We start from the raw sequence: 25,038 nt of genomic DNA, 5'->3' as shown, positions 1-25,038 counted from the left end.
ATCTGATTCTACGGCTGTGATCGTCATGGAGGAGGCATTGGCTAAAATACGGCCTCACACTACCTCAAATCTTGCCCACCAGAAAGCACCAGCAAACCTGCTCCAGGCTTTAGAATCTACGTTTCAGGAAAAGCGTACGGACAGAACACCTACGGCTTATTTTGCTGCATTGATCACAACTCTCGATGGAAGCATTCAAAAGAAGGAGACTTCACTCGGAGATGGAGACGTACTACCTGCAGAACTGTATCTTCTTGCTCTAGTGGCTCCCTTCGTCCCCCCGCCAGTTATCCAGACCAATCTCAATACACTTCTCTCTCTGACCGCACCACTTTTTCCTGCCTTGATGGCACATGCCCCTCCACTGAGGTCGCAGTTGACTCTGTATAATGCTGTGTTCAGAGCCCTTGACAAATCGCAACTGGACGTTTCTGCAGTCCGCCAATCATTTGCGTCTATACTGCAATTATGTTTGGATCCGCGACCAAAAGTGCGCAAGAAAGCAGCTGACATTGTAAAAGACGTCCTTTCCTTCCCACCGAGTCCTTTAATTCGGCATCCTTATGCTCAGCGGGTGGCTGAGTGGGCTCATATTGCGCTTCAGCAAGCAAGCTCTGGCGCCCTACCGAAATCAAAATCATCTGGAAAAGGGTCCGATACCTCAGCTGCAGAAACAGCTATCCATCTCCTTGCATTCTTGCGCCCAGTACTTCCAAATCTTCCCCTTGATGTATGTTAAATAATATCTGAATCACCGTCTGCTAACACAAATATTCGCAAGGCCATTCCACCCATCACCACTACGCTCTTGACCCTTCCACGATTAGGAAATCCATACCTCTCGCAGGCTGCATACTCGATTCTTTCCAATCTTTTTACTGCATCTACTACGACCGACACTGCCAGTGCAATAGAACAAATTCCGGCCGTACTAAATGCCGTCCTGGAATCACCGCCAGCAAAAGCCGATAATTCCACCTCTCCATCTTGGATTCGTGTTCTAGGAGATGCAATGTTTGCATATCACGTCGCGGACGCATCGGCCTGTGTCGCTGAGCTCAATAAAGTGTGGAAAACGGTGTGGTCGTACTTCGAGACGAAGCACCCACAAACCCGTAAAGCTGTTGCGGAATCTCTGGCTTTACTGACGCGGTGTATCACGTCGTCTATCGTGAAAGACTCCATTTCGGACGGCGAAGCTGGCAAATCGCCCCTGCGGAGTATAATCTCGCAGATGACGAAAGCTCTCGACTCCCTGGCCTTTGCATCTGCCATGCCGGAGCTGCTCTCGGTTATTTCAGCTCTGGTCTCAAATTTGGGCTTTCGTATGGACCCCACGAAGTCTACTACTGCTACAGAGGCTTTACTCATGCCTCTAGTGTCGAAAATCGCCGATCTGCGGGTCCAAAAAGGTTTTGAGCACAAGGAAGCCGCTGATGCTGTGCTCTCGACGGCCATGCGAGTGGTGGGTCCCGCTGTGCTTCTTGCAGCTATTCCTCTGAATCTAGAGCCCTCGGATCGGTGAGTCATTTTGGAACGGGGAAAAGGACTGGAGCTGAATATTCATTTTTAGCCAAGCAGGCAAAGAACCACGCGCGTTCCTTTTGCCTATGCTCAACCAACCTCACCCGTCGCTCCTTGGCCATTTTGTCTCATACTTCGTGCCCATGAGCGAGCGGATGTTCAATTTGCAGCAAAAGGCCGATAGTGAAGGAAGGCAATCAGAAGCAAAAGTGTGGAATGTGCTTGTCGCTCAGATATGGACTGGATTTGCGGGCTATTGCCATGCACCTTCTGACATCAAGACAGTACGTGCGGCGCTCGTATGACAACTTTTATATTGACGGGTATCATTTTAGGCCCTCACACCGGCATTCTCGCAACTCCTTTCTCAGTTACTTTACGGCCAGCCTGATCTTCGGCCACCTGTACTAAGGGGCCTGAAGGCTCTGATAGAGTCCAACAAGATTATCGCATCCCAGGTGGACATAGACATGGGAGAGTCCTCGAGATCCGATAATGCAATCACTCCCGAACAAGCTTCCAAGAACCTTACTTTCCTCAAGACACAAGTAGAGAGCTGGTTTGCTGTCTTCTTCAACGTCTTCGGTAGCGTGGATAGGGACAATCGTGGCATGGTGGGCGACGTCATCAGTGTTTGGGCTGAACTCGCAGAGAAGCAAGACATTGCAAAAGCCTACCGCAAGGTCGTTGACCTTTTCCGTCAAAGCCTCCAACAATCAGACAACGGGAACACCACTGCAATGACGCAAGACCTTCTAATCCTTCTCCTTTCCTTCCTTGACGAGCAAGACATCGCCGCTTTGTTCTCAACGTGCCTCGCACAGGAGGTGCTGTGCCACAAGGACAACGGCGTACAAAAGCGTGGTTACAAGATTCTGGCGAAGCTTCTGGAGAAGGGCAAAGTAGAAGAGGATGCACTCCAGACTTTCCAACGTCTGGACGAGCTTTCTGTTGGGCTTGCACCTGCTGCAAAGAAAGATCGGTTCATCTTGCTCTCTCTGCTGATACTTCGGGTACCTAGCGAGTCTTTGCACATCATTCCTTCGCTCATCCCAGAAGCTGTCTTGGGTACGAAGGAGCCATCAGAGAAAGCCCGATTGGCGGCTTTCGAACTTATCGTTGCTATGGGTCAAAAGATGAGCCAGGGTGGTGTAGTGAAGAGGAGCATGGTGGATGGAATGGATGAGGATGACGCCGAAGGTGAACCGTGGTTGCACTGCAAATCTCAGCTATTGACATAATTTTTGCAGCACAAGCGAGCATTAACGAGTACATGACCATGGTTGCAGGAGGCTTAGCAGGAGCTTCACCACACATGATCAGTGCCACTGTAACCGCTGTCTCCCGTCTCGTATTTGAGTTCAGAGGTATGTAAGTTGATGTTGTGGCCGCAACCTATCCAACGATTTGGATAGAATCCATCGATGCCCAGATGCAGACAGAGATCTTTACGACTCTTCTCGTTTTCCTTTCCTCTGCCAACCGTGAGATCATCAAATCTACGCTCGGGTACATCAAGCTTGCGATTCATACTTTGCCTATTGAATTGCTACGACCACACCTAAAAGAACTTGTCCCTGCACTCCTCGCCTGGTCTCACGATCACAAGAACCACTTCAAGGCAAAGGTCCGCCATATCTTCGAGCGGATGATCAGGAGGTTTGGGTGGAATGACGTGTATCAAGCGGCAGGTGAGGATCAGGCCGCGAAGGTGTTGGTGAACATCAAGAAAAGGAAGGAAAGAGCCAAAAGGAAGAGAGCTCGAGAGGACGATGATCAAGAGGAGGTTGGTTTTCCTGAGCGTCTATCATTTACTATTTCTGATGGTCTTATCCAGGCAACTAAAGGAAATGTTCCCACAGGCGATGCCTTTGAGGACGTTTTGTATGGCAGTGAAAGCGAGTTGGACGACAGCGACGAAGACGAGCAGGTATCTCGACCCGCGGCGGGACTGAAACGGAAGGGAGTTGAACAGGGTGTGCGTCTGCGGGTGGATGATGACGAACCGATGGATCTCTTGCAGGGGGTTGCATCACGATTGACCAGTAGGTGTTCATCATGTGCTTGCAGCTATATCGTTTACCTCTTTACAGACGCCCAAACCAACCGACGCCGCAAGCCGGGTCAAGATGCAGGTCACTTCAAAACTGACACTGACACTGGAAAGATTGTTATCAACGAGGACGAGGAGTCTGACATCGAAGTCAGCTCTCGGAAGGCTGCCAAAGATGTTGCTGGCAGTGCATATCGGGAGAGTATGACCTCAGTGGATGGCTTTACCCGCGGTCCCAACGGGCGCATCAAGTTCAATAAAGATACTAAGAAGAGACGCCGCGAGAATGAGGACGAAGACGGAGATGTTGAGATGGCTGATGGTGCTGCCACTGCTACGAAGAAAAATAAACGACCCATGGAGCCAAAACTGGGTCACGAGTTCAAGGCAAAGGTTGGTAGTCTGCTGTGTTTGTGTTCACATGATCTGATGCTTTATTGCAGAAAGCTGGTGGTGACGTCAAGAAAGGCGGCGTGGATCCGTATGCTTACATGTCGTTATCTCAAGCCGCGAAGAAAAAAGGCCGAAACCGTACTGGCATTTCTGGAAAACGTTGATGAAGTTCAGCGCAGACAACCAAAAAGCGCGTGTAGATTTGTTTTTGGATCATTGCTTGATTGTTTTTATCAACATCTGCACCAGACTGTAGAATACACTTGTCAACCGTACAATGTTTGATCATGAGGAGTACCGAAAAGACCATGACCCCAACTGCTGGGCTGCTTCCAGTTAGAAACCTCTACTTGCAACACCTTGGATACCACAGTTGCCATGAGCTGGGCGTCCGCTCTGTTGTCCCCCTCCATGACATATTGCAACAGACATACAGTCGGAATTTGCCATGTGTCAGAAAGTGAGGAGAGCATTCGGCGAGATAATCCTCCGCCTGGTATGAAAGGTATGGCTGTCCTTTCTGCATCGGTATATAGGAACTGGGAGACAGGTGAAGTGTAGACGGGTATTGGCAGGGTTGTGAGGGCGGCCAATGGACCAGAAGTCAGATCAGGTATTCCAGGTGGGACGATATGACAAGTAGGCGTCCTAGAAGCATTGGAAGAATATTAATTCACAGTTGAGACATCGAATCATTGCAACTCAACAGCATCTGAAGATCAGTCCTGTTGGACATATCTACTCCGCCAATGAACAGGACACCTGAAGCTCCTGAGGTACGGATGAACTCCAACAACGAGTCAATGAAATCTTGCTTAGAGGACTGGTGGGATGCAGGATAAGCACAGCGAAAATCACGTCTGAGTGACGGCTTTACTACCTTTAATGCGGGAGAACGTTGCTGTATGACTGCGACATTAACATCATCACGGCCAAAAACTAGCCTATTTGTTAGCCCAGACTCTGGCAATACATGCACTAGGACATACGCTCGAGTGGTGTTGTGACGCCAGGAAGATCGTCTTCGCGTGCTCCGACGACAGGAACTAAGCTCCTAGGGTCAAATATGCCTACGCGATGCAAGGAAAGTGAAGCGATCAGGAGATCAGCCACGAGCTGTGCAATGTTCGCGACAGAAACAACTGGCTGCCTTGGAGAGTTTGTCTTCAGCGAGCTATCTTGAATCGGATATCGGTATACGCACAACGACGAGAACTTTGCCCTTTATACTGAAATGAGCAGTCGGGTGATAGAATGTCATGGCCTGCGAGGTTGCACAGTGAAGAAGTTAGTAAAAGCTGAGCACTGAGTACTGAGTACTGAGTGTTGGTATGCGTCGATTTGGCTCTTATGTGCGATTGTGGTTGGTGATCTGCATATGACTTGCAAAACTGGAATCAGCACGCGTACCTGCGCTGCGGTCAATTATTAATAATTAAGTAGCCTCCGCAGCCGGGAAATTATTTCCTTATTGAACTGGTTGATACTAGCCGGGGTAGTAGTCTGCCATAGCACGCCGTGGACACTTTGTCGGGTACATGTCTGAAGGTATTCTGGTTTACGACAATTCCTGACCATATAGTAAAGGGAGGGACGCACATCATGTCTCTGGTAGTATATCGGATAGTACACCCGCCTGTCATGTAGGAAACACGACCGCGGGAGAGCGGGGTTCGACTCCCCGCCAGAGAGTTTTTGTAATTTCTTCTTACACTTCCCTATCGAGGTGGATCGTCGGGATTGTCGCCCGTCTTTCTTTCTTAATCCAATCACTCTTATTTTCACATCTCGTACACATCCACATTAACGAATGTCCTACGGATAACATGTAATGGAAAACATGCTGAACCTTTTATCGCAACATCCAGACTAATTGACACCGAGAGCGATGCAAGTTTGAGCTGGAGGCCACAGTATAGAAAGAGCAGCTATCTTCATTCATCTATGGCCTGTCTAGGGGAGACCAAGCAAAACTGGCTGAGGTTTAGACTAAAACACAACTTTGTGCCTTAGAAAGAATGGGTCACTGTAAGCTGTGATCTCCAAAAGATTAAAAGTGAAATGACGCAACTAGTTCTGGCAGGAAGCTGAGTTGCTATGTGTAGGAGGAGAGGCCAAGCATCGACAACCTCTGTGCCTTTGGTGATGATGCCTGAATGAATACCCTGGGTGCTGGATATGATGGGTAGATGAATGATCATCTGACTCATCTCTGGAGTACAAAGATTGAAGGTGCTGCAGACATGGTCCACACATTGAAGAAGGGGAGTAGCACACCACGCAAATGCAGAGTGTGCAAGGCAGTCACAAAGTCAAGAAAAATGTGTCAGCAGATAAATGATTGAAGCAAGGATTAAAGTGAACTTGAGCATCACATTCATCATCACAATGGCAGCAGTCTTCCTGGTAGATTTCATGAAGAGTCATCCTAATCTCTTGGTGATCTATAATGGAAATGTCCCATGCCCCATCTGTGAGGGGAATGGCTCTGTGCCACACCTGCCGTTGCTTATCTTGGTAGGCGAACAATGCATGCTCCTCAAGAGGGTTATTGGAATTCCAGTAACCATGACACATTAACACTTGCCAGAAGGCTGTAAGCATCTGGATATGCTGGGCTGCCCAACCACATTGTTGGAACAATGCTAGTGTGTGAGGCACAGCCTGAGTGAATTGGGTGACATTGAGGCTATGGTCAGGAATGATGCCAGTGTGATGAGTGGCATCCACTGTAGTAAAGCTCCCAGGGCTTGCAGGATGCCCCATCCCTTCATTGGCAGCAGTGCAATAATTTAATCATTCATCTGCTTGGAGATGCTCATTAGTCCAGTAGTAAAGTTCCACATACTGGCCTTCAATGACCCTTTTGAAGGCAAAATCAGAAATGAGGATGTCATGTATATTGTATGGGACTGGATGGTCAGGAATGGGAATGTATTTGAGAGGATTTTGCTTCCAATCCTCCTTGAGAAGCGAGGCTTGGAGTTGACACTTAGTCTCTTTGTGGATGAGGCTCTGCTGTTTTGTGATGGCAGCTTGGTCTTCCTGAAGTTGCTGCTGCCACTGGACTTCATGGGTGTTGTTGGTGATTAGCCACGCAGCCTGCAAATTTTCGACAACTTGAGCATTGTTGTTGTTCTGATTAAGAAGTCGAGCACAGATAACCTGATAAATGTTGGAGGTAAAGTCCAGGCAGAGTTCTAATTTCGGATCAGATGTCAGTCTATTCATAGTGGAACAAGGAGGTTGGCTGAAGCTGCTGAAGTACTAATAAGTACTGTAGGATTTTTGTAAAATAGAGTTGCAAGCTCAGTGTCAATCGGGATGTTGATATAATGCCTTGTTGTTCACTGAGGCCCATTTCGTGCATAGCCTGGAAGGATTCCAGTTCGAGAGAGGTACAAATACTGCCGGAGCATCCAGTCTTGCTGCAACTAGTTAAAGCAACATAGATTTAGCGGAGCTGAATCGGGCAGATGCAACGTGCGTGAAGGCCAGTTCTGAGATCAGAGTTTCTCCTCAGAAAACGGAGATTAAGGCTATCACAGGCAAGGTGTAATGCGCTAATGTGCTCAAATACTTTGATCTAGAAGCAACACAACGATTAATCTTACTGTGAACTTACATAATGCTTTGTGGTGCAACGCGAATTGGATCCGCAGGATCAAACGCTCCATCCTTACAACATGTAGACGAGGAAGACAGTCGTTCATGTTCAGAGTGCATACGGGCTATAGTTATACTCAACAAATTTAACAGACATCGTGGTATTATAAGACTTGGTCAAAATAACGTGGCCGCAATCTCATGTTACAAAGACAAAGAAGGCAAACCAGAAAGCTATTGCGCTACCATGCCACAATCACAATTTCTCTGCCACTGTATGTTAGTATTTCAGAGTACCAGGTGTTGTCGATAGAACGGACCTCCTAAGTTAGTCGAACGCGTCAGTGTCTTCAAAGACACGTCGGGGAATCGTGGGAGAATTCGACAGGGAAATGTCTCCGGACGACTAAATAACAAGAAGTCAGCAGACTACTCTCTGGGAGAAATGAAAAATTTCAAACACTGTGAAACCGGTGGTGAACTTCGGAGCGACCGGAATCTCCATGCCGTGTTCATCAAGAGCTTTGTGGGCCGAGAAAAATGCCAGGAAATTCGCCATAGCGATCCAGAGTGACGCGTCCACGAGATGCCGTCCCACACTGACAAGTCACTTTCAACGGCAGGCGAAGAAGTGCGAATAGATGCTCACCAAATTCGGCGACCCCAGCCGAAGCCTAAACGCATAGTATCGCTGTTAAGAGTTCCGTCGTCTTGGAAAAATCTTTCCGGTTTAAATTCGTCAGGACTGGGGTATTTCGTTGCATCGTGCGTCATTGCCCTGGAAGGTTCGTTATTTGGATACATTAAGGATGAGGATAGTGTGGGCTTTCCATGCGTTTGGAAATACAACAACGCCTAGCAAAGATCGTCAGCGACCGTCGTTAGATTAACGTGATGTAAACCTTTAGGAATGAAATGGCCATTGTAGATGTCACTGGTTGTTGTTGCGTGTGGGATGCCTGCAAACATTGTCAGAGGATATTTAGAAGTGGTTTTGTGTTATGGACAAACCGAATGGAACCACTGGGTACCACCTGAGTGTTTCACGTAAAATAGCTTCTAGGTAAGGCAACGCTGGTCCATCGTCGAGATTGGGGAGTCTATCCTTGCCAACGACTCGATCGATCTCCGCCTGCGCTTTTGCTTGCACCTCTGGGTTGAGCACCATAGCAAGAAGAAACACAAGTAATGTGTTAGTGGTCTGAGTCAAGGGCAAACTGATTATGATTGGCAAACGAAGACCAGGAGAAACTCGCCGTATCGGTCGCCGCTGAAGACAAAAATGGGTACTGAGAGGAAAAAAAATATCAACTTGCATACCTACGAATGCAACGGAAGCAGCCTCCTTAATTGCAGTTATAGTGACGTCGTCCTCTTCACTGGTCCTATTCAAAGCATCAGCCACCAAGCACGGCCCCATGTCATTGGCAGACTGTCAGTATTTCGTTAGTTGGATGCACCTCCACTAGTGGGGTGCTTCACCATCCTCTCTTTGACATATTGAAAGGGTATCTCCTTCACATCATGGCCCGCCTGGATACACTTGAGTGATGCTCGCTTGAATGTGGCACCGGGAAACCAGCTAGGTAGCTGCAAAACTAGAAGGATTATTGAGTTACTTACATGCAATCACTGCATGTGCAAACATACGGAAAGGGAATGTTTCCATTAGAGTCATAGCAGCTGGTGCGAAACCTTCGACTATGAGTTTCCCATACCTTGTAATGGCGTTAGCAACACGATCGTCCTTAGCTTTCGCTTCACAGTCATATATTATAGACAGCATGAATGTCACAATAAACCTGGTGTAAATCAGCTCCTGCGCGAGACCAAATAAATTCTCATAACCGACATCTGAAGATGGTTTGGATAATTTTCAGGGTCCCGTAGAAGACTGAACATCATTTTGTGGGCAGAGCGGAGTACCGTAGCGTGATAAGCGGGTACAGCAGTTTGATGAAATGCCTGATGAAAGATTCGTCGGTGAAGGCGCCACCTGCCTTTTATCAGACACTCATCAACATAACATAGAATAACCCATTATGTACCTGTTTCCATATGGCATGAACCCCGTGTTAAAATCTGAAGCGAAGCTGACAAAGTTTTGGTGATTGATGCGGACCAACACTCCAAGATGTAACTCACGCTTCGTAAACGATTGACTGGGGTCTATCTGAATATATGCTGGAACGCCGTTCAAAAAGGTCTTTCGCGACCTCCTCAGAATTAACGACGATGATGGGCTTGCCAAGGAGACGAGCATAAATAATGTCACCTAAGGAACAAAGTGAGTTGTCATGGACAGATCCCTGTCACAACGTGCCGACCATATGTGGATCTCCAGGCATTGAAGGTCAGCCAGGGTCGAGCGGAATCAAGACTGAGAACATTTCCCAGTACTGGAAGGGGGATAGGACCAGGCGGTAGCGGGGAACGCGAAAGATTGAGTCTATATTTTCGACAGTAGCTTAACACAGCTACTACCAAGGCTGATATTGCCAAGTAAAGTCCAAGTCCATCATCGAGCATCGTTAGATAATACTTGCTGCCCAATGCCAGATATTGGAAGGAGGAGGATGCATTAAAGTCTAGGTCAACTTGAAGTATATATATCTGCGGCTCACCAGTCCTGTGATGCTGATACCGGATGCTGATATTCGTTTCCATTTCGAAGAACGCTGTCAAAGGGAGCGGAGCTTGCTATAGTGGTACTAGCGTATCTGGTGACCTGTTGTCATTCGGACCTTTCTCGATTCCTTGGAACGACTTTGAACCCTGAGCGAAAAAAGGCCGGACGCCCTCACGTCATTTAAAATGAAAAGACCCCAGACTCTGCTCAACATCTTCGCTTCAAGTTAATGTTGCAGCCATCACCGAGCTAGTGATGTGCATGGCCCGGCTTCAAGCTGTGGGCTGGGCCAACTCGGGCCATCCTCATGGCCTGACAACGGTTTCGGCCCGACTTGAGATGTCTGGAGGATGTCTCGTTTATCGGATTACCGGTGTTTGAGGACGGGTTTTGGACCGTGATCAGTACGGCGATCGTCTATTGCAAACCAGACGCTTACCATTTCAAACTCCGCGTGAAAGTGCTCGGTAGTCTTCGGGCTTACTACATTGAACGCTGAGTTTACGCGCGTTACGAACACTTACGAATGCTTACGACCTGTGTGATGGACTACTATCTTTGGCCCAGAGTTGCAAATCACAACATAGCACACTCATCTTCCACTCATTTCCTTTGCACAATGATTCTAGAGGATGATTAGTATATAGCTTGCTGTATTTATTTTATATTTTATGAAAAACGAACTGGAAGTGCTTGTGGCAGTGAAATACAGTGTGGAACATGCACTTTCTGCACCAATCTGTCAGAGGAGAGCCATTACATGCACCAAAAAATTCAGGAATTTTACTAGTGATTCTACATTGCCTTCTTACACTACTCTAATTTTTTCTGACATGAAAACTGTGTTATGTTGAGAGCCATAAATGTTGTACTATTGAGATGCAAAATGTGACAGGAGGGGTGAGCTTGTGTTCAGAGTTGCAAAGCATTGCTCAGCAACTCAGCTAACACATGTGTGCGCACTCACCCATATCTGTGAACAGTCTTGCAGTGCTGGTCACATGCCAAAGAGAATCCAACCCTCCAAGTTTTCTCAAGAGCTTGAAGATAAGATTCAACATGCCTGCACTATTCTATATGTTTTTCCTTCTCCTAATGTTTGTGCTGTTGCAACAGAGCACAAAATCCCATATGACACCCTTTGGCGGCAGTATCTTAGCAAGAGTCAGTCATACCACAAGGCTCATATTGAGCAACAGCTCCAATTACCAGAATCAGAAAATGTGCTTGTTGACTGGATCAAATTACTCAGCTTCATGTAGCATCCACTCAGCAAGCACACAATTTGAAGCAAGGCAGCTATATAATAGTATTGTGTCATGGCAAAACTAAGCCTCATGAGAAGTGGGTCAGAGGCTTTCTCAAATGTCACTCATGATATATTACACCTATCTAGTTAATACCTTACAGTACATAAGCATACTTTTATGTTAGAAATATGAGTTTCAATGCTGAACAAAAGCCTTTGGAATCCTTGTCAAATGCACTGGTTTCATTCATTGGAGAATTAAAACTGCAGCATGACATAGTATGACATGATGACTTCTATGCAGGTGAGAAATTTTGCAACTCTGTGCTCAAACACTGTTTTGCACTAGCTTCTCTCTGGCAATGTAGCCTTGACAAATTTCTTTATTTTTTTTACATAGCCTTAAAGTCCATATCAAATCCTATATACTCCTACTGTTTTCTTGTTTTAATGTTGTGTAGTTGTTGTGTTATGAAAAACTGTTTGGAACATTTTGCAACTCTGGGCCAGAGATAGTACTCTGATTGGTGGAGATTTGGGTGATCTTGGAGTGACATGATGCAGCCCACAAGATAACCTTAATCATGTTTGAGATTAAATCACACTGCAAGAAATGATCATGATGCATTGACAATCACATTGACCTACTACTAATCTCTACTATAGCTAGCTATCTAAAGCTACTGCTAATGCATGATACAGTTCTTTGTCTGCAAAGTTGTTTAGGAAAAATTTGTCAAAAAGCTTGAGGGACACATTAGACTGGACATCCTTGCTCAATGGTCCTTCATAGTGTTAAGGTTGTACTCAAGGGCTAAATGGATTCTAAGGGCTTCAGCCTCAGCTCATGTGCTGTGCCCTTACCTGAGTATTGCCCCTTATTTCAGGAGGACAAGACTAACATATCTGGAGGGTCAGATGAGTAGCATAGTGGATCCAGATGACTTCCAGATATAGGATAAGTATCGTAAGGCTAACCTAGATGAGTCCAGACTAGAAACTAATGGTAGTGGACTGTCATAGACAGAGACAGATACAGATAGACTATAGGAATCAATTCTAAGTCTCAGAGGGTGATGAGAGTAGAGGTACTCAGGTCTGGAGGACAGGAATGAGCAGAACTAAGATGATATTTGAACTAAGGTGCTACAGAGATTTACAGGAGGTTATACAGTGACTTGCAAAACCATTACAATGTTTGGTACTTTTTCAGTGTACACAATATAGCGCCTATGCACATGGGAATCATGCTTAGTGTTGGTGGGGGTGTGTGAACTACAGACCCTTGGCTACAGACTGACACTTAGATCACATGATTTGGCCAAGGGGATGTGAAGATATGCCTATTTTAAGACAGAGATACCATTGTAACAGTTTTGCAGCTGTTAATATAGATGGTGGGATCTCAGTCAAATCAGAGGATGGTTACTGTTATTTGCTTATACAAATAGAAATATACATAAAAATATTATATCTGAGTTTGAAATTGCTCCCATGCATCTTTATTCCCAACCATTGCTACTATTTCCTTAGGGGAATGCTCATACTCTGCAAGTCTCCTTTTGACAAGGTCCCAGAGATATTCCAATGGGTTAAGGTCAGGAGATTGTGCAGACCACACCATAGTCCTAAATTCCTGCCCATCTAGTCACTTCTTGACCTTTTTGCAGGTATGCTTAGGGTCATTGTCTTGCTGAAAGATGACATCAGAAGCATTAAGATTATAAAACTCCAGGAAATTCTGAAGTTTATCCTTCAAAATTTGAAGGCAAAGATCTCCACCCATTCCACCATCAATCTTTGCAGCATAGCCAACTTCTTCACAGGTCATACAGCCCCATATCATCACAGAACTTCCATTAAACTTGATAGTTCCTTACACCAATCTGTCACTATGTCTCTCTCCTGACTTTTTCCAAGCCCATTTTCAACCATCTGACCCTAGGTGATTAATTTTGGTTTCATCAGACCATATGACCAACTTCCAGTCCTCCAAAATCCAATTTTTGTGAGTATAGGCAAAGTCCAAGTGCGCTTTGCAATATTTGGCAGACAGTAGAGAGTGTTTGGACTTGACTACAACCCTCATCCCAGCTTTTTCAGGTAGCAGCAAGTGGTACTTGGGTTAGGGGGCTAATTGACAATATCTGAAAAAGATTTGAGCACTTGGATAGCAGTTTCTGCCTGCTGAGTGAAGATGAAACAAATAGGATGACAAATATTGACTGAGGAAAGCTTGGTTGAATGACCACCAGTCAACTTTTGCAAGTAGGAACACTCTTTTTAATGAAGCTTGGAGATAGTAGTAGTGCTGACACCAGTTGTGGAGGCAATAGAGTGAATAGAATTACCAGCATTAAGCTAAAAGAGAATGGTATTCTTTTGAGTAGTAGAGAGAGATCCCATGGTGGTAATGATTAAAAATAAAGAAGCACAGGAGCAGTTTCAAACTCAGACATAATATTTTTATGTATATTTCTATTTGTATAAGCAAATAACAGTAACCATCCTCTGATTTGACTGAGATCCCACCATCTATATTAACAGCTGCAAAACTGTTACAATGGTATCTCTGTCTTAAAATAGGCATATCTTCACATCCCCTTGGCCAAATCATGTGATCTAAGTGTCAGTCTGTAGCCAAGGGTCTGTAGTTCACACACCCCCACCAACACTAAGCATGATTCCCATGTGCATAGGCGCTATATTGTGTACACTGAAAAAGTACCAAACATTGTAATGGTTTTGCAAGTCACTGTATACTATAGGTATCTAATGGAATGATCAATCAGCAGGATTCGAGGCTATGTACAAAGCATATGGATAGTCTATTGGTAAGTAGGAATGGATCACAAATAATGAAACGGAAATGAAGCATAGGTAATGGATCAGTGAGCAGGACAGATATACAGATAACTGAAGTACTGGAGTCAGGGGGTTACTGAAAGGAGATGAGTGCTGGTTGTGGATTTGGATGAATTGTGGACTGGACTGGATGAGTGGACAGATTGGATAATGGGATGTTAGATAGGGATAAGATGTGGATAGGATTGGAGATGAGATGTGGATTGGATCTGAGATCCAGATATGTGGATATGACAGTATCCCCCCTTTAGGGCCAATCCCTAGAGGCACAAGATCTGACAATCTGGACTGGACGATATGAGGGTGAGAATCAATGGAGAAGCTGATGGGTGGAGTTTATGAGTTTGGATTTCCACAGATATACAGATGCCAAAGTGTCCTGGGCCTTCCTTCCTTTCCCTACTTCACTCACTCATACTAGCTTTGAAATATCATGTCTGGCAACAAATCCAGTGGTCAGAAATCTGCTAGGGAAACACTTGTGGAACTTCAGCACCAGATGGCACTTGCAGAGGCTGCAGCTCAGAGAGAGGAAGAGGAAGAGAAGCGGAAGCACCAGGAAGCAGAGTGGAAGTGTTAGGAAGTGGAGTGGAAATGTGAGGAGGATAGGAAACAGATAGAGCAATCTGAGCTCCAGGTAGCACAGGAAGAGAAGAGGTGGAGGGCTGAGGTGGCCAGGAGGGTGAGTAATGATGCCTCTATTGGAACTGGAACTAAGGAACATGCTAGTCCCAGTCTGCTTCCATGTCTGGAGCTCAGGATGCACCCTACACTCATTGTGTCAATAAGAACAAGGTGTGCTCCTGGGAGGATGCCAAGTCTAACATGTTAGTGAGACATTCCTTGTCTCAGATGTCTGGAACTGAGTGTACTGACATCTGGATAGATCAACTCTTGTGATGTCTGCAGGAGGGATAGGGCCTCCTGTCCTGGAAGTGTGGACAAGCCCAGGAAGCTGAAGCAGAAGAGGTAGCATGCTGTGGGAACTCCATCTCTGAAATCCAAGGGTAAAAGACATCAGAAAAGCCCTACTCCTGAGGAGCCAGAAGTGGAGGACATCTCCAATCTGCAGACTGTGATCAAAACAGATGAGGGGAGTGTGGAGTATGATGACCAGGCCTGGGTTGCTGCTGCTAACAGCATAGTAGCAGAACTGGCCTGGACCAATGGACTTCTCCAGGAGAGTATTGGAGCTGCAGAAGGGAGTAGGTTGGTGATGGAGTGGATGAATACTAACATGGAGGACTTCATCCAGCAGCAGAGGGACTTCCAGTCCATCCTCCTAGAGGGGATCTGGAATGGATTCTGGTATAGAGAATGAGATTCCTCCAGGCATATATCACACATATTTTGACTCATGATAACTTGTACAGTGCATAACTCACTATCTATGACTGTCCCACAAAATGTGCCAGAGGTGTGACACTTTCCTACACTACGTGATGTATTCACATGCATGTGCTTAGTTGCACTATGTCATGCAGCATCCCAGTGCATCCATCCATTGTCCAACCAGTCCCCTAGTGAGTCCTTTCTCATTTATTCTCATTATCAGACCATATTTAGCATGTGTATAATATTATTTCATCATGGACCCTTCATTTACCTCACTTACATACTGTCATATGCCATTCCAGACCCTCAACTCTAAATTCACTTCTCTGGACATCTGGATCCAAGATCCAGATCTCCAATGATCTGATCTATCTTTATCTTCCTTCTGGAATCCAAACTCTATATCAGCACCCAACTCCATTTAGACTTCCCCTGTCTCTGGACTCTGGTTAACTATGTTTCCCTTTTGATTATTGATCCATTAGGACTAGGGGTCCCAAGGGCAGGAGCTATGCACTAAAGGGCCTATTGGCCCTTTCCACAGCTTAGTCAGCGCGATAGACTAGGTTTTGCTATGTTTGTAGCTAGCATCTATCATCATCATTGCAGCTTGTCTGCCTTGCTCCAGGTTTAGGCTGCTGGTCCTGCTCCACCATTACATACATTTCATTTCTGATATGCATTATTTGTGATCCATCCTACTTACTAATAGACTTTGCATATGCTTTGTACATAGCCTTTGTGTCTGCTGACTGATTCCTATATGATACCTACAGTATATAGACCTCCTGTAACTCTTGGAAATACTTCAGTTCAAATATCATCTTAGTTCCTGCTCATTCCAATCCAAGTCTTAGGATTGCATCCTAGACTACATCTCTGGCTCTACCTTAGGGTAGTCTATCCCCTGTTAGTTTCTAGTCTGGACTTCATCCGGATTAGCCTTATCTGCTTGTCCAAGTAACATCTGGACATCCATTATCTGCCCTAGTCAAATCCTGGAAACTCTGGATGACTATTCTAGCCCCCAGAAATTAAGGACACATACTCAGGAAAGGGGCACAGCGTATGAGCTGAGGCCAAGCCCTTGTGATCTGACCCCCTTGAGCATGTGACCTTAACACATACATTGAGCACTTGTTATGATATGCCCTGCCCTGCTGTACTTTTTCTTTCTCTTGTCATCATCTATTGTCTCTATCTGACTCATCTTACATTTACTGTATCATGTCATGTGCTGCTGCTGCCATTAGACACCACTTATGTGTCCTGTCTACATGTACATTTCCTTTCTGGTATCTCTGACTTCATCGCTCCATCTGTATTAGGCATATGCTTGTATTTGCACTTACTCACACCTGCCCTAAACCTTCCTAGTTATTCCCTATAAATACATGACTCCAAACTGTATAATACTTTACTTTAATCTTACTAGGTTTTACCTGGAATATCCTTCACTTAGGACTCCCAATCCTAAGTCATCTGAACTGTACTTTAAGTCAGAGGCACTCCCTCTGTCTTAGCTTACACTGAACATTTGGCTTATTGCCTTATGTAGATTCTCAGCAGAGGTCCTGACTCTTATCAAGTTGTCCATTGTTAGAACTATCCTAGTTCATAATAGCACTCCCTATTCACTTCTGAGCCCTGGGAGTGTGCCTAGGCACAGCTTACCTGTTGCCTAGGAAGTTTTTAATACATCAACCACCACCATGTCACTTAGCATCTAGCAGTCAGAATATATCACCATGAGTTAGCATCTATCAGAGTCATTGCCCTAGTCCTCAGTAGCAGTCTATTATCATTACCAGTCCACTCAGCAGCCTCAGTTCATGTCTTCATGCCATTCACTAGTTCTTTACACATTCATGCATGACTTATGCCTTATTCCCATGCTTTGCACACCTATGCACTCCATATTTCTGTGTGTGCACTCATTGCACTCCACCAGAGTTGACCAGGCGTCACCCAGTGGATCTTTGCTTTCCTTGCTTCCCCTAAGGGTCAAACATATTGCTGGCACACTTTGACCAACACTTAGAGAGTTAGTAGGCTTTCCTCTCACCCCAGAGTGAGAGCCCTCTTTCTTTCTTCTGCTCTGCAGCCTAGCAGAGTTGTTGAACCTTCAGCGATTCAGGACAGGATATAATGTCAAAAGGACCTAAGTTCTTTTCCAAGAGCTTCTTGGAGGAACAAGTGGAATGGAAGTACTTTGCTTTGATGAAGACTTGATCTCCAACCTTAAAGTCTGGGGCTGGTATCTGCCTTTCATCTGCAGGTCCTTGATAGTGTTCTTGTGTGTGGGTTATTTCTTCTTGGAGGAATTGATGAAGCTCATTGAGGTCTATGACATATTCCTGTGCACAGACAGAGGAAGGTCATGTTCTGGGTAGATGGATATGTTTGGATGGTACCCCTTGTTGGTGAAGAAGGGTAAGACTCCAGTGGTAGCACTCAGAGCATTGTTGTATGTGAATTCAGCCAAGGGGAGTAGTTCTGACCAGTTATTCTGCTGATAGTTACAGTAGATCTGGAGGTATTGTTCTAGGGTTTGGTTGGCACACTCAGTTTGTCCATCTCCTTCTGGATGTGAAGTGGAGGATCATATCTAATGCTTTTCCTAAGGACTGGAAGAAGTGAGATATGAACTCTGTTCCCCAGTCCAAGATTACATGGGACGGGACTCTGTGCTTGGAGAACACATGAAGTAGGAACAAGCAAGTGAGGTCCAGAGAGGTGATAGTATCATGGGTTGGAATGAATATTGCTTGCTTGGATAGACAATCTATGATGACAAGGATGGCTGTGAAGCCAGAGGAGTCTGGAAGTTGCTCAATGAAATCTATGGAGATGGAGTTCCAAGGCTTTTCCAAAACAGGGAGTTGTTTGAGCAATCTGTATGGCTTATGTCTCAGAACCTTGGCTTGGACACAGGTGGTGCATGATTTGACATAGTCTTTGACATAGGCACATATTCCAGGCCAGGTATATTTGTGTTGGATGAGTTCTAACATCCAGTTCTGGCCAAAGTGTCCAGACAGGGGATGGTCATGTGTGTTTTGGAGGACGCAAAGTTGGAGGTCATTAGAATCAGGGACATATATACTATTGTTGGATTGGAGGAAACCACTATTGTCCATAGTCCATCTGGGATCCAGAGGACCAGACATTTGAGTGGACATGATAGGGTCATTGGGGAGAGTGGATAGGATATCATTTCAGAATTGGTCAACATCCATGAGTACAGCTGCTCAGAGCACTGGATATGCTAAGGTTGATGCTTGTAGGGATGAAGCTAACTGTTCGGATGTGAACATTGGATGGAGGTTATGAGGGTTAACTTGAGCATAGTCCTTATCCCCCTCTTTAGGATAGACATCTCAGCATCTAGTAAGGGAATCTGGTTTTGCTTCAAGTTTTCTGGGCCAGAAACAGATGATGAGATTGAATTGGTGGAGGAACTTTGACCAATGTGCCTGACAGTGAGAGAGGAGTTTGGTGGTTGTGAAGTACTCAAGGTTCTTGTGGTCTGTGACAATATCAATAGGCTTGGACAAGCCTTCTAGGTAGTGTCACCAGGTCTGGAAAGCTTCATATATGGCTAGGAGTTCCTTGTCATGGGTATCATAGTTGAGTTCTGGAGCAGACAGGGTTCTAGAATAGAACACTACTGGATAAAGCTCTGAGTCCAGACATACAATGGACAGTATTCCAGCAATAGCATAATCAGAGGCATCAGTCTCAACAACAATAGGAACGTTCAGGATCCAGTGCATAAGCACTGGAGCAGAAGTGAAGGCTTTCTTGAGTGCAACAAATGATTTCTGGCAATCCTCAGAAAAGTCCCAGTCAACATTCTTGCATATAAGCCAGGTGAGTAGAGTGACAATGTCCAAATAGTTGAAGATGAAATGACAATAGAAATTTGCAAATCCAAGGAAGGATTGAACATCCTTGACCTTCTGTGGCTCCAGCCAGTCAATGATAGCTTTGACTTTATTGGATGACATAGTAAGGCCTTCCAGAGATAGGAGGTAGCCAAGGTATTCTATGGAATCAGAGTGGAACTTGCATTTCTCTGGTTTGGCATAGAGTCAATGCTTTCAGAGTCATCAAAGTACTTCTCAGGTGTCTCATATTTCACTAGTAAAATATCACTGTACACCTAAGTATATTCAATATGAGCCTCTTGTACATGATCTCAAACATTCGCTAAGTTACTTCTGCCATTAAATTGAAATTTTGTGCTAGTTTGCCACAGTGCACATGCATTATAATAACCTTGCTGTCTGTGTCTTGAAACAAATATCTACTCTCCATGTACCATCCAACAGGTTGTCTTCCCAGTAGTCAATCACAGTTTCCTTCATACTCACCTCCAACACTGGGCATACCAAGGGCTGAGAGCTCTGGCAGTCACAGTCTACAAGTTTTGCCATTGATAACACCAAATGGCTCTTTTGAGACTTTGCAAAACTTCTCTCCACCTCTGCATGCTCCAGGCCCGGGTCCAGTATTGCATAAACCTACACCTGGTACCTATGCTCAGTATATGATACCCATGCAGCATGCTGAGATGTGCACTTGGAACAGGAAACAATGCCTACACCATGCATGTCAACATTACAGCTTCCCTGGTGCTCAATCAATTCTATATCTGTGGCTGCGCAATCATTGATGGCCATATTCAGGCACTTGACAAAGATCAACACTAGTGTTTGATGTACAACAACCTCATTAACTTCTGCCACCCATTCAGACTTGGCTACACCACTTCCTCTAAGTCCTTCCTTGTCATTTGGCCAGTCAACTCCAACATTAACTTACACTGGAAGAGTGAACACAATGAGATTTAGAGGAAGACAGGAAAGATGCTGAGCGAGAAATGTAGCACTACAAAGAAGCAGCACCTCTTGATGCCATGGCTGAACACACAGCTGATATTGTTCGTTTTTGAGAGGTATGTGTACTGTTTAGTCATTTTTTGTTTATTCATTAAATTAGCTATTTGCAGCAAAAAGAACTTATATTCCCACTGCTTTGCTGCATTGCAATGGATGTCCTTCCCATGCAGGCTTCATCTGTTCCTTCCAAACAAGTCTTCTCATCCAGCAAAGAGATGTGCACAGATCAGCATGCTAACCTCTCACCACCAGTTCTCAAAGCATTACAGATTCTCAAGTTCTCTTACAAGCAAGACCAGCTGGATTTCATGTCACATTTAGTTGCAGAAGAAATAGATTACAATATTTCAGGGCCTGTGTCTAGGAACACCATAGATGAGTTCATGGCAGCAGGCAAGCTCAATGAACTTGCTTAGCTACTCACAAATGAAAATGAGGAAGCTTAGTCTTAAATTATACTGTAGCTGGTAGTTACATTTGATTGATCTATTACTGCTGCAAGTTTTCCCACCTATTGCTGACTTCACAAAGTAGAACAAAGTGCACTTCAACTAACTTCATTCACATCAAAGTCTAATGAAGTGCATCCAATTTCCACTTCAGTTCACTTCGCAGCAACACTAAGCATTGTGTAGGTCTTTGAGGTTCACACTGGTGTGTCATTCATAAGGAAGGCAATGATGACTTGGTTCAAACTGAATGAATGTGCTATGTTTGTACAAGGTCATAATTAGGGGAGAAAGGATAGGAAAGGTTTTTGGGCAAAGGCACGTAGCATCTACCAGCCTTGAAGGGGCTTTAGCCTAGGAGAACAAGGTGAGCTGCGAGGGTGGGTGGGCTGCCTCACTATGTCTTGGCTAAATTCACCTCCTCAGGGCCCCAAGGGGTTTCTTTAGTTGCTGTGAGTGTTTTTTCAGCGAGGTGCCAAATTGTGCTGTGGCACAATGGCTCAGGGAGAGGAGGGTGGGGAAAGAAAAACTAAGTCAATGAGATGCACAGCATGAATACTAGTTGATGCAGCGGAAAAGGAAGAGGTGAGAATGCCACATTTGTTGTTCGCTCAAAGACTTAGAGTCTGTTCGGCCATGAAATTTAGGCCAACTTAACTTGAGAAATTTGCTTCTAGATTTGCTTTGTCATGATTTGTAAGGACGGGTAGATGTCACACTCAGCACTGTGCTTATCATCAATAAGGATATCATACTCATAGCTGTCGACAACATGAATCCCAACAACCCTGCCCACAAAATCAACGCCATCAACCCACCTGACCCAGCCGGTGAACCAGCTGATGAAGAGATGACTACCATCGAAGATTTTGATGGAAGTACTGCAGTTGGCAGCAGTATAGATGAGATGGAGAAGTGGATCTTCAAGACATTACTTAGCACCTCTCAAGCAGCCGCAGTAGTTTCATCAGGTGCCTCAAAGGCCATTTCACTTCATACACAGTCACACTATGACAAGGAACCTTACCATACATCTATTCTCACAGGCTTAGGATGGGTCAATGAGCTACTTACAGGACACCTGGATCATATATGCTGTGAACTCGGTGTGTCATCACATATTTTATGTACTCTTATCTTTACTTCATGATTCCAGGTGCTGTGATTCAAAGTTTGTGACACTTGAGGAGCAGCTTGCTATTTTTCTGTATGCTATTGTAACAGGGCTATCTACTCATCACCTTGGCAAATGGCTTCAGCACTCCAATGAAATGATATCAAAGTATGCTAATTCCAGTCTTGAGTCTTTGAAATGCTGAATTCTTCAAGGTATTTCAAACACATACTCAATGCATTCATGTCCCCCCCATCTATCAATCATATGTTCAGCTACCTCGTGCAGATGATCCGGTCCCTCTCAAGATACTCCAAAACTCCAAATACTATCCCTACTTCACTGACACCATTGGTGCCATCGATGGGACTCACATCCCTTGTCACCCTGACAGCAAAGAGCACAACACTGCACACAATCACAAGGGCACATCAACTCAGAACTGCCTTGCCACTTGTACATTCAACATGTTGTTTCTCTATGTCTTGAGCAGTTGGGAGGGATCAGCGGCTGATGCTCATGTGTACTACCATGCTCAGATCAAGGACTTCAATATTCCCACCAGAAAATACTATCTTGCTGATGCAGGATTTGGAGCCTGTGACAAGTTACTTGTACCATATTGCAATGTGTGCTATCACCTAGCTGAATGGGGCAGGGGCCATCTCAAGTAAGTTTCATTTCAATTGCCTCATTTTTGTACTGACATCAAATTGTAGGCCTTGTAATCATAGGGAACTATTCAATCTATGTCATGCCATGCTCTGGAACATTATTGAGCGCATTTTCAGTATGCTCAAGAACTGCTTCCAAATTCTTTCCCTCCCCCCTTTCTATCCCATGAGCGTCCAAGCTCATATCCCCCCTGCAGTGTGCCTAGTGCACAATGTCATCCAGGTCCATGACCCGGATGACATGATGGATTATCACTGAGTCAAAAACAATGACAATGATAGATATGCAGGGCCTGAGCATCACACCAGCACACTCACTGAGGGTCCTCCCTCTGATGAGGCTTGTACTCATGCCCACGACCATTGCAATGCTATCATGCACCAAATGTGGGCAGACTACAACAGGGTTCAACAGGAGAGAGGTGAGTCTGTTGTTGTAGATGACCTGGAGTAGTACTATTCATTTACCTTTGAATGTAATGATCACATGAACATTATATATTGCAAACAAGTTGAATTTGATTCTATGAAAGCAGCGCAAAAACAAAGATTGCAAGGAGCAGACAAACTAAGTACTATACTTCATTAAAAAAAGTTTGTGGACATTGTCCCTCTTGATTGCAAGATAGGAATCAGCAATAGAAACATCAGCACAAAAGTGCTCAATGATTGCGACCACCTCATGGTCCTCTAGACCCTCCTTCTCCTACACCTGAAGGATAGCTTTCTGCTTGTGCAGAGGGATAGGATCCACAGAGTGCAAGATACTGTGCACTGTGCGCTCTTCCAAGGCGGTTGTGGCATGATCAAAGGACATGGTGAGACCCTTGGAGAGACCCTGTATCTCAGAGCCCACTTGCTGGATGGCCTCAGGCATGCTGATGTGCGCAGATTTGATGGACCAACCTGATGTTGATGGACTGATGATGGACTTGGAGGAATTGGGGGGGCAAATGAGTGCTCACAAGTTGTCGTCATTGTTGCAGTCATCTTTGTGCTTCCCCTTCCACTTGCCCACTGAAATTAGCATGGTGGAAGATGCCCCCAGTGTTGAGGGAACAAAGGCAGGTTGGCTAGCAGGATCAAAGAAGGAGGGGGCCAGCATCATCAAGGTGTTGCTGTCCTTGTCAGAGGTTTCACCAGCACCACTCACGAGACTCTCCAGTGCTTGGGACTGCTCCTGCACATCAACTTCTTGGAAGCTGAATGTGTGGCTAGTTGCACTTGCACCCACCTCTGAGTTGGGGCCATGTTGAAGCAGGGGGTGATATGCATGACTGCCATGCACCTTTGATGGCAGGATGGCATTCATCTTCTCATATAGTAACCACCCCTTGTTTTTGAAGCTCTTCACAAGGGGGATTTCCTGGATGATGAAAAAGTTAGTGGGACTAGTAAAAACAGTAGATAGAACTTACTCTAACGAGATCTGCCCAAACAGACTCAGACTCAGGCATGATGTTGGCACCAAGCTCATGGCTCCATGAAATTCTGGAAAAGTTCATGACCCAGTTGACAACTGAATAGGTGGCACACATCTTGAATTGTTTTAGTAAGATAGGAGGACAGAGGGAGTGCCAAAAAAAATACCCTAGATCATTTCTGTTGACATGCCTCAGCTGTTTTCACTGCACCAATTATGGTGGTGTGCACTACATCAGCAGCAGCCTGCATCCAAAATGTCTTGTCAAAATTGAGTCCATCACCCCCTTTTGCTTTATGGGTGGTGACATAGTTGAGGAGACATACAGTGGCTCAAAAAACTGTCCGCATGTTTTGACATTTTTCACTATCTATGATATTGTGTGAGAACTCACAAATGGCTCAAAGACATGCTTATACCACATTGTAGTATGGCTTCAGGGCTTTCATTTGAGCCCTACACCGTGGGAATCGGTGGAGATATGGTGGAGATACAAGGCTTATAAAATCATGACTCATGCGGACAGTTTTTTGAGCACATATTAAAACTATATAAATCATCATTTATGACACCATAACAATCATGCCACCATTAAATAAATTATAAAGTGGTGTCATTATGTCATTTTAAAACCATATCTAACTATACAAACCAAAAATTTCCATATGTCATGGTTATATTCACCATGAAAGCCACCCCCCCTGCTCAAAGGGATAATATCCTCTCTCTTTCCTATTCTGGCCTCTCTGCTTGTCAAATTTCCTCTAGAACTGGAGTATCCAAGTCCACTGTGGCCAAGTTCATCAAAGAAAGTCACACA

At 45.0% G+C, this 25,038-nt stretch overlaps 5 protein-coding genes and 1 non-coding gene across 6 annotated transcripts; 3 read left to right on the top strand and 3 right to left on the bottom strand.

The window, feature by feature from the left end:
* Positions 1 to 25: 25 nt before the first annotated feature.
* On the top strand, positions 26 to 4,134 carry BJ212DRAFT_1279644 (armadillo-type protein; the record flags this gene model as incomplete). The annotated part of the gene is made up of 9 exons (XM_041331511.1): positions 26 to 730; positions 782 to 1,521; positions 1,574 to 1,808; positions 1,860 to 2,724; positions 2,781 to 2,891; positions 2,940 to 3,310; positions 3,362 to 3,575; positions 3,618 to 3,970; positions 4,021 to 4,134. 9 exons carry the CDS (start codon positions 26 to 28, stop codon positions 4,132 to 4,134), a joined length of 3,708 nt encoding a protein of 1,235 aa, XP_041189156.1.
* Positions 4,135 to 4,236: 102 nt separating this feature from the next.
* On the bottom strand, positions 4,237 to 5,429 carry BJ212DRAFT_1466736 (proteasome assembly chaperone 2; the record flags this gene model as incomplete). The annotated part of the gene is made up of 5 exons (XM_041338978.1): positions 5,175 to 5,429; positions 4,960 to 5,116; positions 4,851 to 4,909; positions 4,678 to 4,793; positions 4,237 to 4,618 (listed from the first exon to the last, which is right to left on the bottom strand). The coding sequence occupies exons 1-5, from the start codon at positions 5,229 to 5,231 to the stop codon at positions 4,237 to 4,239; spliced, it is 771 nt and encodes a 256-aa protein (XP_041189155.1). The 5' UTR covers positions 5,232 to 5,429.
* A 146-nt stretch (positions 5,430 to 5,575) lies between these two features.
* BJ212DRAFT_t108 lies at positions 5,576 to 5,662 on the top strand. The gene has a single exon. It is a non-coding gene; the product is annotated as a tRNA-Asp (tRNA).
* Positions 5,663 to 5,849: 187 nt separating this feature from the next.
* Positions 5,850 to 6,551, top strand: BJ212DRAFT_1379436 (uncharacterized protein; the record flags this gene model as incomplete). The annotated part of the gene is made up of 2 exons (XM_041336592.1): positions 5,850 to 6,205; positions 6,332 to 6,551. A coding segment is annotated over one exon (219 nt), but the record flags the coding sequence as incomplete, so codon positions are not given.
* Positions 6,552 to 6,766: 215 nt separating this feature from the next.
* On the bottom strand, positions 6,767 to 7,201 carry BJ212DRAFT_1484455 (uncharacterized protein; the record flags this gene model as incomplete). Its single annotated transcript, XM_041340800.1, has 1 exon — positions 6,767 to 7,201. One exon carries the CDS (start codon positions 7,199 to 7,201, stop codon positions 6,767 to 6,769), a length of 435 nt encoding a protein of 144 aa, XP_041189153.1.
* Positions 7,202 to 7,662: 461 nt separating this feature from the next.
* Positions 7,663 to 10,633, bottom strand: BJ212DRAFT_1466734 (cytochrome P450). The gene is made up of 15 exons (XM_041338977.1): positions 9,904 to 10,633; positions 9,722 to 9,851; positions 9,625 to 9,669; positions 9,429 to 9,572; positions 9,227 to 9,378; positions 9,059 to 9,174; positions 8,897 to 9,008; positions 8,833 to 8,846; positions 8,588 to 8,777; positions 8,479 to 8,535; positions 8,407 to 8,431; positions 8,226 to 8,354; positions 8,038 to 8,175; positions 7,897 to 7,982; positions 7,663 to 7,843 (listed from the first exon to the last, which is right to left on the bottom strand). Exons 1-15 carry the CDS (start codon positions 10,241 to 10,243, stop codon positions 7,833 to 7,835), a joined length of 1,689 nt encoding a protein of 562 aa, XP_041189152.1. The 5' UTR covers positions 10,244 to 10,633; the 3' UTR covers positions 7,663 to 7,832.
* Positions 10,634 to 25,038: the final 14,405 nt, after the last annotated feature.

This window comes from Suillus subaureus, assembly GCF_016647635.1.
Source record: "Suillus subaureus strain MN1 chromosome Unknown BJ212scaffold_34, whole genome shotgun sequence".
Lineage (NCBI taxonomy): Eukaryota > Fungi > Basidiomycota > Agaricomycetes > Boletales > Suillaceae > Suillus > Suillus subaureus.
This window is presented reverse-complemented; position numbering and strand designations above follow the sequence as displayed.

Excerpts from the sequence above, each read along its gene's own strand:
- BJ212DRAFT_1466734 (XM_041338977.1), bottom strand. The coding sequence starts at position 10,243 with ATGGAAACGAATATCAGCATCCGGTATCAGCATCACAGGACTGGTGAG. Across the intron at positions 9,670-9,721 it reads CAGTCAATCGTTTACGAAGC|CTTCGCTTCAGATTTTAACA; the intron begins GTGAGTTACATC and ends AAACTTTGTCAG. Across the intron at positions 8,176-8,225 it reads GGCTGGGGTCGCCGAATTTG|TGTGGGACGGCATCTCGTGG; the intron begins GTGAGCATCTAT and ends GTGACTTGTCAG.